Source organism: Heteronotia binoei, chromosome 16, assembly GCF_032191835.1.
Source record: "Heteronotia binoei isolate CCM8104 ecotype False Entrance Well chromosome 16, APGP_CSIRO_Hbin_v1, whole genome shotgun sequence".
NCBI lineage: Eukaryota > Metazoa > Chordata > Lepidosauria > Squamata > Gekkonidae > Heteronotia > Heteronotia binoei.
Window position 1 is genome coordinate 24,466,586 of NC_083238.1, and position 15,654 is coordinate 24,482,239.

General features: G+C 44.7%; 1 protein-coding gene across 2 annotated transcripts in view; it reads right to left on the reverse strand.

Annotated features, from left to right (window-relative positions):
• Nucleotides 1-2,154: 2,154 nt before the first annotated feature.
• Nucleotides 2,155-15,654, reverse strand: part of FAP (fibroblast activation protein alpha) — a 95,904-nt gene continuing 82,404 nt past the window's right edge. For both annotated transcript variants that reach the window (XM_060257265.1, XM_060257266.1), the window contains exons 22-26: nucleotides 14,802-14,901; nucleotides 11,296-11,360; nucleotides 5,049-5,121; nucleotides 4,684-4,757; nucleotides 2,155-2,485 (exon numbers count right to left, since the gene is read on the reverse strand). In XM_060257265.1, the coding sequence (XP_060113248.1) occupies nucleotides 2,387-2,485; nucleotides 4,684-4,757; nucleotides 5,049-5,121; nucleotides 11,296-11,360; nucleotides 14,802-14,901 (411 nt within the window). In that variant the 3' untranslated portion in view covers nucleotides 2,155-2,386. The remainder of the gene's footprint in view (nucleotides 2,486-4,683; nucleotides 4,758-5,048; nucleotides 5,122-11,295; nucleotides 11,361-14,801; nucleotides 14,902-15,654) is intronic.

A 15,654-nucleotide genomic window follows, 5' to 3' on the forward strand; every position in this document is an offset into this window, starting at 1 on the left:
ATGGCCTTGGGTCAGCTATAGCTCTGGCAGAGGCTGTCCTTGAAAGGGCAGCTGCTATGAGAGTCCTCTCAGCCCCATCCACTTCACAGGGTGTCTGTTGTGGGGGGAGGAAGATAAAGGAGATTGTGAGCCGCTCTGAGATTCGGAAGGGAGGGCGGGATATAAATCCAATATCTTCTTCTTTTAAATGAGCATACTCTTTTTAAAATATTTTCTTGCATACAGAGCTGATCTTTAATAATGTGGTGAAAGTTCTTGTGTGGCTGCAGAAGCAACTTTAAAAATATGTAATTAGAGTTTTGTTGGGTGAAAGCCTCACCTGCTTTCTAAAAAATATTTGTTCAATGCCAGTTGTCAACAGGTGTGAGGCACAATGTTAGTGATCCTTGGTAAGGGGCATAGACATTGACAATGGAGTTTTACTGTGTACTTTCCTCCATCAGCTGCCATTTTCCCTGTATTTCCCCCCACTATGTAATCAGAAAGCTTTTTGAAACACTGATAACCGCTATAGCACTATTACAAACTGTTTTATTAAAAGCTCTCAAAAAGCAGTCAAAATGGCTCAGAACCATGGTGTGGGGGAAGGAGGGGTTCCTGTCGCGTTTCATTTTTTTGAACTGAAATTACCCCTCTGTGGAAGTTTTGCCTCATTTGGAGCTGTACATGCAGTATTCTGTAAATGCAGATCTGACTCTTTAAGTGCTGGGAGAGCTACACATAATAGAGCTATCTGATCCACAGGGTTGGTGTGTCCATTAGGCACCCTTAGGCGGCTGCCTGGGGCGCAGCCCGGGGGGATGGTACCAGTTTCGGCCCTCCCTCCCACTCTCACCTTCATGGTGAGGGAAATATATGAGCCTGGCAGCACAGCGTGGCTTCTGCACCTCGGAGCACACTGCGGCCGGGTCACCATCACTCCGTCTCCCAGCTTCTGGAAGCTTCCGGAAGCCCAGAAGTGGAGTGACAGTGGCCTGGCAGCAAGCATGCACACTCTGAGATGCAGGAGGTGCACTGTGCCACCATGGTTGAAAGGGGCAGGCCACAGGGCAGGGGCAGCACCTTTCCTGGGGTGCTGGCCTTGCACTGGCACCCAAGCACCAGCACTGCACATGTTGCTGTTTTGTTTGACTGTACCAGTCCAAAAAGCAAACAGAAAATCATGTTTGCACTCCCATATAGAAATACTTCTTACTTACAAAAAAACAGGCATCTATTGTGAATTAGTATCTATTGTGAATCAGTTTTCTCTGTGTGGGAATTTCCTATGGGTTCTTTCAAATATGTGATCCCATACCTTTGATCTGAAACATTATAATCTGGTAGTCATGAAACTGAGCCTATGGTCCCTTTCTTACATGGCCAGAGAAATGCTGATCACCACTTTGGGTTCAGGAAGCAATTTTTGGCCCAGTTTGGCTGGGGGTGTGTGTGCCATCTTCTGGGCACGAAGGAGGGGCCACTGGGGGAGTGTGGGGGGAGATAGTTGTGAATTTCCTGCATTGTGCAGGGGGTTGGGTTAGATGACCCTGGAGGTGCCTTCCAACTGTATGATTCTAATAAACCAGGGCTTGTTGCTATGAAACTAAACCTTGGAGTGAGCTCCATGCTTGCTTCGTTTTCACATCCCTCCTTCCCTTGCATGACCTCATCTGATTAAAGGTGTTTGCAGGGCAGCAAACCACAGTTTGCTAATGTACAACCAGCAAACTAGGATTGTGGACTGGAACTAAATCACGGTTTGAAATTCTAGTTTCAGGAAAGTGCAAACTATAGTTTGCTCGTCTGGAATGGATGATAACGACAATCTTAGGTTTGCCAAAAACTCATGATTATGGAACAAACAGACTGGGAAGGCAGAAGCACCTATGTCTTATCCTGTGCTCATTCTCACAGGACAAAGCTGAGCCTTGTATCTCTCAGCACTTACTCTGTTGATTCAGAAGAGAAACCTTCTAAGTTGGTAATGTGGTATTTTCCAAAAAGTATATTACTGCCAGTCTGAATACTGTTCCTATTATTGATGCATTAGTATAACGCAGTCTGTGCATTCTAAAATTAATGCCTTACGGCCTTTTCCAAAGAGAAACATATATTTGACAAAGCATCTAGATTTGAATACTAAGGAAGGAGGTGGATGAAATATGCGCAGCCTTTCGAAATTTGTCTCTGTTTTATTGTTCATTTCCCCCTTAACAAATAAACATACCCAAACACAAACTGGTACGTTAATGTCAATAAGAGGTGTGGTCATCAGGCCTTCCGCAAATCACACATTGAGTCTTTAGAATATGCCTAATTTGCGTAGCTAATGTTGCATAGCTAATGTTGCAAAAATTGTTCTCCTTGATGTGTAAACAGTGAAGGCCAGTAGAGGAAGCCTGCTTCAAACGAGGGAAAAGCACTGCTTGAGGAAGTGGGTCATATGGATGTAAAGATGTTTAAGAGAAGCACCTGGAATGGCATGGTTCTGGTCAGTGTACCACTAAAAAAGAAGAGAAAAATAATATAGCTTAAGTTCAAAAACCTTAGAAGAACCAGACCAAAAGCACATCAAGTCCAGCATTCTGTTCACGCAGGGGTCAATGAGCTGCCTCTAGGAAGCCCGCATGAATCGTCCCACCCACGCTCCCCAGCAACTGTTACAAAGAGGTTTATTGCTCTTGTAGCTGGAGGAAGTAGATATCCATTTGGCATGTGGGGAAGAAATAGATATTTCCCAACATTCATGATATCACACTGATGCTGGTAGATCCAAGTGGGCAGCCGTGTTGGTCTGAAGCAGTAGAACAAAGTAGGAGTCAAGTTGTAACATTAGACCAACAAAGTTTTATTCAGAATGTAAGTTTTCGTATGCATGCATACTTCTTCAGGCGAGGGGATAGCCCACTGTACCCTATCCCCTCGTCTGACGAAGCATGCATGCATGTGAAAGTTTACGTTCTGAATAAAACTTTGTTGGTCTTAAAGGTACCACTTGACTCCTACTTTGTTACACTGATATTGGGATTCAGGAAATAAACTGGATTGCCAAATTTATTCAGCTCCGCTGTAACCATTGGAGACCATCCCCATAGGGTACAATGCAGAAGGGATTTAAACTCAAAATGCTTGCTGAGTTCCTTTGCCAAGTTGTGCTACTACTGTGATGCAACTTCCTGAATGAACTCAGAAGGGATTTAAACTTTAAATGCTTGCTCAGTTCACTCAGGGAGTTGTGCTGCTATGGTAATGTGACTCCATAAGCGGACTCAGAAAAAGATTTAAAGAGACCACAGTCTCTTTCAGTGCCTTCTAGCTGTGCTTTTATTGGCTTTTACTCGGGCAGTGCTGTTTTGGAAGCCACGTACAGATCTCTGATCTGATGTCTGATCCACAAACTCACATGTTCAGGTATTTATTCAGCTCAGTATATATCAAGAGCACACCCCTAATATCCACCATGACTCGTAGCCATTGGTAGCCCCACCCTCCATAAATTTGTCCACTCCCCTTTTAAAGCCTTTAGGTTGGCAGCCATCACCACATCCTAGGGAGGATCTAAAGAACCATGCAACTATCTTTTTGGATCCAAGGGAAATCCAACTTTGTCAATCTAAAACAGCCACATATGCACATATGCCCCATGATAGTTTCCTATTGAGAAAAGCTTTTAAAGCAATTTGTAGTAAGGCAAAGAAATCTGAGAGTCAAATAAAGACAATTTTTAAAAATATCACGCCAGGAATATAACCGTTTTCAAGATTTTCAGTGCCATAATAGAATTCTCATGTGCAAAAAGGATAATATACATGTTTGTTGCCCTGAACAAGTTGGGAAAGGATGGGTCAACAGACAGAAAATGTGATATTTCCATGCTGTTTAACTGTCATATCCATCACTGTCCTCAAGCAGTTGATCCCATGAGGAGTAATACTTGCACAAGTGAAAATACAAGAAAAAGACCACGAGAGCTGCTTGCACTAGGCCAAACTTATTGTACCTTGACTTGTGTTTCTGAATGTGCAAGATTTTAGGCAACCAATTTCTGGGTACTATAACACATAGGGATGAACGTGCTAGGTATTTCATGAGATCTCGTACAGCCAGAACTGTATTAAGTCTATTTTTCTGCTTGCGCCTTGCTGGATCCAAGCCATGGAAATGCCACAAGGAGGCAATTCCCCATTTTGCTACCATTGCTACTGAGAAGCAAAAGGAATGGGCAGTTGCATTTGTGCTTCTGTACACAGGTTTCTCCTAGGATCTCTCCTCACATCCAGGGGTGGCCAACGGTAGTTCTCCAGATGTTTTTTGCCTACAACTCCCATCAGCCCCAGGCAGCATGGCCAATGGCTGGGGCGGATGGGAGTTGTTGGTAAAAAACATCTGGAGAGCTACCATTGGCCACCCCTGAATCCATCCCCCCCCCTTTTCCAGTTTTTAAAATCAGTTCTCAGATACAGCAACCTGCAATCATTTTTTTTTTTTAAATTGCCCCTGGTTAATATTTGCAGTGCAATTTAAGTGTTAAAAATCATTTCCCTCAGAATTGTGATCTGAGATCTTTCAGCTACTCCACTTCTGCAAACTACATGTACCAGTAGCTGCACTATGGTCCCCCCCACCCACACACCATAAAATATTGCATGATGTTGGTATACAGATAGTACATTCATCTTTAGATAACTTGATGGAATTTACCATTGCCTGGAAATCCACTTGTGCATCGACTAAGGCTTTGGAGATCTGTGCAGAGTTCTGAAAATGTACATTATCTGAAATACAGGATGAAAAAAAAATTAAGAAAAAGGAAGTGGCTGTTGGGGGGGGGGGAACTCACACATAAATGCCAGAAAATACGCAACCATCGTGCATTACACTCATGAGTTATCAAGTGATACGGCAGATGTGATCAGCAATGAGTCAGTGGCGCTCAATGTGCCAAATGGAAAAATGGAAACGCGTCTGAAGTGCTGACCCTAATCAGAGGCACAGAAAAATGCACGATGGTTCTCAAACAAAGCAATTCTATCTCACTCTCGCCACCAGCTTTTCATCAAGCTCACCATCTGCTGTTCCGTGGATGAGAAGATAATCCACATTATGGAAGTTCTCTGCCCTGGCCATCACTGTCGAATTCTGTTAAGAAGGATAAACAAATTAAGACTTTGCCTGCTGCAGAACATCAACCAACTGGTGCTTTTTTTTACACCTTTCCTATAAGTTAAGGCTAAAGAGTCTGAAACTTTTCAGGTTGCGGGGGAGAAGCAGGAAAGGGAGACAGGATCGAGGTTTACAAAATTACAAACAGGGTGGCGAAAGTGGATAGACAGAACTTTTCCCTCCTTCTCCCATAATACTAAACCTTGGCGGGGGGGGGGGGCACTGTCTTCCAGACAGACATAAGGAAGTATTTCTTCATTCAACAAATAATTATTTGGAACATTTACTGCCAGAAAGTGATGGTCAGTATGGCATAGATGGCTTTCAAAGGCGGTTAGACAAATCAATGAAGGATAGATCACACCAATAGCTACTAGTCACGGCAACTAAAGGGAACCTCCGCATCCAGGGGCAGTGAATCTCTGAGTACCAGTGCCAGGTGGCAACATCAGAGGAAGGTCCCATTTGTTGGCTGTGCAAGACAACTGGCTGGCTGCTGTATGAAACAGAATGCTAGACTAGAAGGATCCCCAGGGCTTTTTAAAGCAGGAACGCACAGGAACGTAGTTCCGGCTGGCTTGGTGTCAGGGGGTGTTGGCATAATATGCAAATGAGTCTCTGCTGTCTATGCGAGATAACAGTGATGTCAAGGGGTGTGGCCTAATATGCAAATGAGTTCCTGCTGGGTCCCCCCCCCCTACAAACAAAGCCCTGAGGATCCCTATTCAGAACCAACACGGCCAGGGGTGGAATTCTAGCAGGAGCTCCGTTGCATAGTAGGCCACACACCCCTGATGTAGCCAATCCTACAAGAGCTTACAAAAAAGAGCCTTGTAAACTCTTGGAGGATTGGCTACATCAGGGGTGTGTGGCCTAATATGCAAAGGAGCTCCTGCTAGAATTCCACCCCTGAACATGCCAAGGCAAATCTAGGACTGAGTCTTGCTGTAACCAGGGCTTTCTTTATAGCAGGAACTCCTTTGCATATTAGCTCACTCCCCCACCCCGATGTAGCCAATCCTCCAAGAGCTTACAGGCCTTTTAGTACAGGGCCTACTGCAAGCTCCGGGAGGATTGGCTACATCAGGGGTGTGTGGCCTAATATGGAAAGGTGCTCCTGCTACCAAAAAAGCCCTGGCTGTAATATTATGAAGTAATTGGAGGTGGGGTGCTTGGACCATGGTGTTGGGGGAAGGTATATCAACCCTCTTCTATGATCTAATCCTATAAAGTTTTGGATGGAAAACCACCTGAGAATCAAGAGCTCAACAGAAATGTAACAAATCAGAAATAAGAAACAAATTTAGCACCGTTTCCAACTTGGTCCATGGACAGGTCATGGTACTTGATCAACAGAATGATAAACTGCAATGCTTGTTGAACTGTACCAGTTAAGACGCAGTCCTAAGCAGACCTGCACCCTTCTAAGTCCATTGACTCCAGTGGACTTACAGTGCAATCATATGGAAGTGCTTTATTTTGTATCAGAGCATTGTTCCATCTGGGTCAGTATTATCTTCTCAGACTGTCAATGGTCATCAGATTCTCAGGCAGAAGTCTTTCACATCACCTGCTACCTGATCCTTTTAACTAGAGGTGCCAGGGATAGAACCTACCCACTCCCTCTGGTCATCCTTAGAAGCTTTCCTTTGGTGGCCCCACACCATTTGAGGCTAGGCAAGTGACAGCCCAAGAAAGGACCATCTCCATTGTAGCACCATAACTTTGGAAATCCCTTGCAAGGGAAATTCATCTGTTTCCCTCTAGCAGTGTCTTTCGCCAGCAGGTGAATCCTTTTCTGTTTAATTTGGCACATCCCAATGATGGTTCTTGGCCCTCCTTCAAGAGATGTTTGTTTATGGGTTTTGAACTGAATTTTATCATTCTAACTGCATTTTTAATTGTTTAAACGTTTTTATGTTTACTACCTTGTGGGCCCTGACTGGGTGGAAAGGGGACATACATGTGTTTTAAATAAATAAATAAAGCAGGGACCTTCTATATATAAAACAGCTGCTCTACCATTGAGACAGGCCCATTGACTTAAAAGGGTGTAACTCCTGTTTAGGACATCCCAAAATGAGGACTCGTGTCTTTGAATGGACTTACATATAAAAATAAGTGTGTTAGGAAGAGGGATTAGAAGCTCAGCTCATGCATCAGTGTTCTGAAGCGAAAGATTAGCGTAATGCTTTCCCCTCCAGGGGTTCTTCTGCTAAAAGCTGTTGCTGCTAAGCTGCTGCTTTCAGAAAAAGAAGAAGAAGATGAAGAAGATATTGGATTTATATCCCACCCTCCACTCCGAAGAGTCTCAGAGCGTCTCACAATCTCCTTTCCCTTCCTCCCCCACAACAGACACCCTGTGAGGTGGGTGGGGCTGGAGAGGGCTCTCACAACAGCTGCCCTTTCAAGGACAACCTCTGCCAGAGCTATGGCTGACCCAAGGCCATGCTAGCAGGTGCAAGTGGAGGAGTGGGGAATCAAACCCGGTTCTCCCAGATAAGAGTCTGCACACTTAACCACTACACCAAACTGGCTCTTTCAGCCACCCTTTCAAGGACAACCTCTGCCAGAGCTATGGCTGTCCCAAAGCCATTCCAGCAGGTGCAAGTGGAGGAGTGGGGAATCAAACCCGGTTCTCCCAGATAAGAGTCCGCACACTTAACCACTACACCAAACTGGCTCTCCAGGAAACAGATAGTGTGTTATTTGGAGCAGAAACAGTGCTGGAAAAAAAAGGGTTAAGGAGCCCTTTACCAGTCTTCTGCTTTGGTGGCAGTGGAAAGTCACAACTTACTTTTGGCAAGGGTTGTTCAGAGGTGGCAAGGGTTGCCATCCTCCGAATCAAGACCACAGTATTCCTTGGAGGTCTCCCACCCAAATACTAGCCAGGGCCAAGCCTGATTAGCTTTTGATGAGATCAGGTTAGTCTGGATTATCCAGGTCAGAATTTAGACGCCTGCTTTAGACCAGACTATACAAACCACAGCACACTGTTTAGTAAAGGTTAATTGAACAAAGATGGTACATTGAAATGCAGCCTGAAGTTCTTCAGTTCAGGAAGAGCTGTGCCCTAGCATTCTGCTGGTTGTGCATTTCAGCTTAGTAGCTGGTATTTTTTTTTTTAGAGGAGGATGGGAGGGGATCCATGTGGCATGCATATGGAATTACTGACATGTGGTGAACATATGAAATTAAGGACATAAACACATGGAACTATAGGCTCAGCCAACACAGTCCAAGCAGCAGAGATGAAATTCTGTCAATGCACAAGCCTCCTGTACTACTCTGTATTTGTTTTTCCAGGCCCAGCTTTCCCTGCCTCTGCAAACTTGTGTTCATACTAAAGAAAGCATGGGAAGCTTCCAAGTGATCTATTGTTGCACGACCAGAAGTGACCCATGATGAAATTCTTAAAATTACAACATCCTTAAGATTACAAAAGAAACAGCTCGATGTTTCCATGTTTTCTCCTTGCCGAAAAAAGAGCAGCCTGGGTCAAGCCAGCCCAACAGGGTTGCCAAGTGCAACTCAGAAAATATCTGGGGACTTTGGGGGTGGAGCCAGGAGACTCTGGGGGAGGAGCCAGGAGATTTTCACATTCCCTAAAATAATTAAGTAAAAATATAGCAGTGCAGTTCCCCTGAATACAGTCTTCATTTCCTCATAGCCAAGTAGCTGCACCTCCGTGTACACACACTCTCTCTCTCACAGAGAGAGAGAAGCCAAAATAAACAGTCTGCAATCCCACACTTGTGTGGTCTCACTGGGGCAATTTACTTACAAGTAGCTGAAATTCCAAGTTCTTCAGACTAACACAGGGAAAGCAAAGGTTCTAGTTTATCTTTTACTATGCAAACAACTTCTAAAGGATTGTGAAACAAATGGAGGGTCTGGACTACTACAGCTTCAAAGCTAACTGGGAACAGCCATTTTGTTCTGCCAGCTCACCCCACTCCCATTTAGCCTAGGACATAGATTTAAAGGCACAGACACACCATCCAAAAAGCAAGCCTTTTCAAGGTTCCTTTAGTGTTCTGAAGTGGAAAGGCAGGTGGGGGCTGTGGGGGTGGGGTTTCCCCCGCCGGCGAGTTGACTGGAGCCGGCGAGGAAGGAGCCTGCAAAACTGGGAATCCCCCACTGGGACCTGGGGATTGGCAAGCCTAAGACCCAAGCTAATATATCCCTGATTGCTAAACCCTAGTGTTTATGCAATATGCTTCCCAGAGTTATCTCTTGGCCAGGGGTCATTTCATAGAAAAAGAGGTGCCAGCGCTCATTAGCACAGCTCATTTGCATGTGCCACACACCCCTGACATCACCGGAAGGTGTACTAAATTGTAGCAGCTCAGCATCTACCTTAAAATGCTTCTTGAATTAGAATGGTCATAATCAAACCTTACTCCCGTCATACCTTTTTAAATTACTTTCTCCTATGTGGCCACAGTGGCATGATGGAGATTGCCATCTGTCTGCTTTATACGTTTTGGTTATTTTCCCATTTTTCGTGGGGGAGAATATTAGAAAGTTTTGTCAAATCCGCAAAATTCTCACAGAGGGATTAAACACTGGAGCCCAGAAGCAAGTATTTGGGGTAGGGATGGGGTAAGAAAGGAAGAGCACAACAAAATGTAGAGGTTCTGGAGCTCTGCTCCTGTGAGCTCGTGCCCAAAATGAGGCCTGCGTGTGGCAATGAGTTGACTCAGTATTAGTCAGTAATATTACTTAGGTAGCTTACTGGACAAACTGGAGCTGCAAGTCCATAGAATAACCAAGGAATGTGCAGTTCAATAGAAGCACTAGAAAGTTTTACTTACTGACTCCAGATAAGTTAATTAGTACCAGTGAAGATATTACTGCTACTGATTATAATGTATGTGTGATGCTCAGCCCGCTACTAAGTAATCCAATACAGATGAACCCCCCCATAGTGCACTAACTCACTATATGAGTGCACTGGCCCCACCCCATCTCCAGGTGATCGCCTGGTCATGTGCTGAATGTTTAGGGTTGCCAAGTCCAATTTAAGAAATATCTGGGGACTTTGGGGGTGGAGCCAGGAGACTTTGGGGTGGAGCCAGGAGACATTAGGGGTGGAGCCAAGATCAAGGCTGTGACAAGCATAATTGAACTCCAAAGGGAGTTCTGGCCATCACATTTAAAGGGACAGCACACCTTTTCAATGCCTTCCTTCCATAGGAAATAATGAAGGATAGGGGCACCTTCTTTTGGGGCTCATAGAATTGGACCCCCTGGTCCAATCTTTTTGAAACTTGGGGGATATTTTGGGGAGAGGCAATAGATGTTATACTGAAAATTTGGTGCCTCTGCCTCAAAAAACAGCCCCTCCGGAGCCCCAGATACCCGCGGATCAATTCTCCATTATTTTCTATGGGAATAAATCTCCCTAGGGAATAATAGAGTTCCCAGCAGACATTTCCCTCCCCTCCCCCCGCTTTCTGACAACCCTGAAACGTGGGGAGGGCCTCCAAACCAGGGGATCCCCTGCCCCCACCTGGGGATTGGCAACCATATGAATGTTACTTCCTGGAAGAATACTCTATCTGTATAATACGGTCAGAGACCCACCAAGTAGCATAACATAGCATAGCATAACAAAATATGCAGCATAACCAAATAACAAAATATACAATTCAAGGCAGACACAATTTAAACCCTAGACATACAAATTCCAATATTCCAATTCTAAAATTTTAGACTTAAAATTGATTTTTGCCTAACACCTTTTTCTGCATGGAAGAAAAGGCCATGGGCAACCTGCTATCAGCAATATTCTGAAAGAGCTGTCACTGATCACAGAGGGGGGGATATACATGGGCTTGCACTCTGCAGATGACCAGGCAATTATGTGGAGGCAAGGGGAGGGGCCAGAGTGCCCCTTCCTGTTCTTCCCTCCTGCCTGGTTATTCATTGTGCAGAGTGGATCATCTGTACTGAGCTTAAGGGGTGAGATACCCAGTTTGGTTCCGTTGGAAGGAAACAACTCTTCAGTCAACTGGAAGAAAAGTATGAGAGCATGGGAGAGGGGGTGCGATGCCTTATAGTGTTCTGAAACAAGGGCAGAAAGAATGGAGGTTGAGAAAAGCTGGTTAAAAACGCCCACAACCAGTAATCATATAGAAGTCTTACTTTGTAGTGCTCGAGATTGTCAGATTTTGTTGGAAGACCCATAAATCTTTCAGTGTAAATGGATGCTGAAATATGCAACAACATTAGAATAAGCCCTCATACATTCATACATTTCCAGACATATTGTATTACAGATAACAGCAAATATCGTTGAGGTGATCCCATTTATTCCTTGCTGTGCATTTGGAGGAATAAGTAGTTTGCTGTAATCTGGATTATTTTAAAGCTTTATTTGTCCAGGATCAGGCCATAGTGGCTGGCGACCCATGAAGTCAATCACAGGGATAGCTATGTAGGGGTATGTAGGTAGCTGTATAGGGGTAGCTACGTGGGGGTAGCCAATAAGGTCTTGCCTAAAACTATAGTTGGGTGAAGGAGAGGGATATACACCAGCACTGAGCAGGGACTATTTCACGGTTTATGTGCTACCAGCTTGCAGTCACAAGAAAAAGTATATAATCCGTCCAAAGGTAATTACTTTAAAAGCCCGTTGATCTCAGTGGAAAAATATTAAACACATACTTAACTCTTCTACTGACACCAGTAGGACTTAAATAATGCTTACCTTTGGCAGAATAGAACACTGACGTATTTAGAGAAGTTTGTATTTTCCTTCATTTCTGGGAATAGGGGAGAAAGAAAAACAAACCAGCAGTATTTGGGGCCAGTTATGGGAGAAGGCTGGTGGAGCACTGCTTATAAATGTCAAAGTGGCAATACCCTTAGATTGAGGACAGCCACCCAAAGAAAGTCCTTTCGGCTTCTAAAGGGACCACAAATAGTAATTCTGTCTGTGCATATATTGTTGTAATGAGAAGAGAGGGAAATCGAACAGCTGTCCTTCTGTCTAACAAAAAACATCAGTCTGGGTTCATACATCAGGGGGAGGAAATATGTAACACATTGGAGTGGGGTTTTTTTTAAAAAAAATTCATTTAATTTTAATTCTCATTCAGCCCTTCTTTTTCTGGTTGCAACCTCAGTGTGTGCCATTGGGATCGTAGGTCACTAGCAACAAAATGGGGAGGTTTACTTCTGTTGCAGATATTTTCCCTTTTAAATGCAGAATCATGCTAATGGCATTCCAATGCAGTGCACTTTCCAAATAGGATCTTCTTGAACGTTTGTCATTCTTCTGGCAGACACAAGAAGCAGAAGTTACGTGCGCCATAGTTTACGCTGATTCAGAGAGCTGGGGGTGGAGGAGATGACTGCAGGGACCCTGCTGTGTTTGCAGACCCCTCCCCATCAGCTTCCTCATCTCCGTTCTTTATCTAGGAGTCTCCTCCCCTCCCCAGGTTTTAGCTAATCAGAACTTTTGGAAATGAAAGGACTGATCATGTTTGTTAGTTCAATGTATTAAAGAAAAGGGAAGTAAATTACGTATGATCTTTAGTCGCTTAAACACCCTCCCCCAATACTAGTTGTCCCTCCTTTGAAATTTATTCCTCCAGGCTTACTGCTCACCTCAATCAAATGAGCCCTACTAACCCTCTCTTATTCCATTCTGCTACAATGTTCTGATCTGCAGCCACACATTGATTGTGATTGATTGCAGCCACACATTGTTCTGATCTCAGCCGCACAATCACTGAGCCGTAGCAGTCCTTTGCAACCAGACTGTTCTGTTTACACAAGAAAACCCACTAGTGGACTATTGCTATAACAGTCTAGAAATAGAAGCTCTCCAGCAGCCCTGGCCCCACTCAATGCACAGCAGCCAAGAAGGTCAGAACGCCTGCTCCGGCTGCAACGCCACTGAGGATGTTCTCCGCAGCTGAGAACGAAACGTCTGGAAGGAAAACTTTCTCCAGTAGAACACGGCACTTGAGCCCGAAAGATTCTACAAAACCTAATATTGCTATAACACACGTGAATTGTGCAACAATGTGTGGATACAGCCCAGAACAGGACAATTATTGTAGCATGGCTAGTGCTATCTTGCATAGCCAGTTCCCATTTCTGTTGATGGTGAACTAAATTTGAGCCTACAGAAAACAATATCAGCATACTATATGTTTACCATTGATTCTGCTTACATTTTTCTTTGACAAAACTGCAGTAAATGACTACTCATGTCCCGCAATCCTTTAGCACAAGCACCCTTCTGAGCATTCAATGACTTTTCTTTCTTATGTCCTCAGTTGCCTTCTCTACATCCGAATCCTGAAAGACTACTTGAAAGATGCACGCTTAAACTTGTCACTTGGCTACTTGAAAGATGCATGTTTAAGATGAAGATGAAGAAGATATTGGATTTATATCCCGCCCTACACTCCGAAGAGTCTCAGAGCGGCTCACAATCTCCTTTATCTTCCTCCCCCACAACAGACATTCTGTGAGGGTGGGGCTGAGAGGGCTCTCACAGCAGCTGCCCTTTCAAGGACAACCTCTGCCAGAGCTGTGGCTGACCCGAGGCCATTCCAGCAGGTGCAAGTGGAGGAGTGGGGAATCAAACCCAGTTCTCCCAGATAAGAGTCCACACACTTAATCACTACACCAAATTGGTTTAAACTTGTTAGGAGCACTTGGACAGTGAAGGCTGACATCAGCATACCATGAAGTGGGGCAGCTACCAAGGCCCAGGGTTTCTGGTGAGGCACACTGCTGTTTACCCTCCCCATGAGGTCGCTAGTGACCTATGATCCCTGTTGCACTGGCACTGCAACCTGGGAAAGAATGGCTGAAGACGGTCATGCAGCTGTGCACATGCGCAGTGGGAGTGCCTGCAAGTGAACATATGAATATATGAACATATGAAGCTGCCTTATACTGAATCAGAACCTCGGTCCATCCAAGTCAGTATTGTCTTCTCAGACTGGCAGCGGCTCTCCAGGGTCTCAAGCTGAGGTTTTTCACACCTATTTGCCTGGACCCTTTTTTGGAGATGCCAGGGATTGAACTTGGGACCTTCTGCTTCCCAAGCAGATGCTTAACCACTGAGCCACTGTCCTTATTTTGGTGGGGAGTATTGTCTACTCAGACTGGCAGCGGCTCTCCAGGGTCTCAAGCTGAGGTTTTCCACACCTATTTATCTGAACTCTTTTTAGTTAGAGATGCCGGGGATTGAACCTGGGACCTTCTGCTTGCCAAGCAAATACTCTGCCATTGAGCCACCGTCCCTCCCCAAAAGGGAAGGGCCTATGGGCTGGTGAAGCGCATGCAGGCAGGTGGGGAGGAAAGGAGGGCACAAGGAGGGGGCCTGATGGTGAAAGGAAGTGGGATTGGATTGACTTGTGTGTTTCTAAAAAAGTTCTTGTATACTGCTGAGTCTGACTACCTACTTGGATGATATAATTATGAACTAGTTTCCATACTGGGACAATAGAGCCTATGCAGAGGGAACTGTGTTTTGCCTGAGCAGGAAACTGTGCTTTGAAGGATTCTTTTCTACTAAGTTTTCTTGTAAGTTTTGCGAGAGCTCCTTGCGGTGACTGTGTTTCAAAAATAATTCATTCCTTGTGCCCTACTTTCTAGGATTGGTGTCTCTGGGTTTTTTTCCATACCATAATATTCCCAGCTGGAGACAGGAGCCACTGCGATCCCACACCGAAAGACTCCAGTGCCAGACCCAAGTGCCAGCGAGGCTACGTAGCCGCCATAGGACTAGAAGGAAACAACAGGGGAGTCAATGATCTGTGATGAAACATTTGCCTCTGAAGAACCCAAGTAGTAAACAGCAGAAGCCAGAGGGAATTTTGCTTTGGCAGTCTAAGGCACTGGGCAAGCCAAGATGTCATCAGCGAAAAGCCTGAACAATTCTCTACCAGACACAGAAGCAAACAAGAACTCTTCTTCAGCCCTTTCCTTTGTAAAGTAGCTTTCCTTGCTGGTCACCTTGACAGGTGTAGACCTACACTTCTAGACTGGGAAAGCTGATGTGGTGTAGTGGTTACAGTGTTGGACTAGATTTTTAATGTTGGGATTAACTGGTACGGTTAGGCCAGTTCCCAATAGTTAGCAGAGAGCTTAAATAAAGCTACATGCATAGGGACGTCACTTAACCAAGTTACTCAGCTTACAGAGTTACACAGAGCCACGTCGCAAGTTTCAAAAGAGAAAATACTCCTCTCTTCATTAGAGAAGTATACTTTGGATAGAAAAGAGTAGCGACAGTACAGATTACTAATTCACCATCTAAGGATGGAAGCAGATGGCACGAGGACCATCTGCCTCATGGTGCCAAGAGTGGATGGCATATTGTCCCTCCTGGTGTGTGCAGGGAGAAGGGCCTTCGCATTGTGTGAGAGAGTGTGGAAGGAAGGAAGTTCCTTTAGAAAACAATGTACATTTCAAAGGGACAGAGGCAGAAGAGTAGGCATGCAGGGTCAGTGTAACTATCTAGCTATCTAGTCTGCT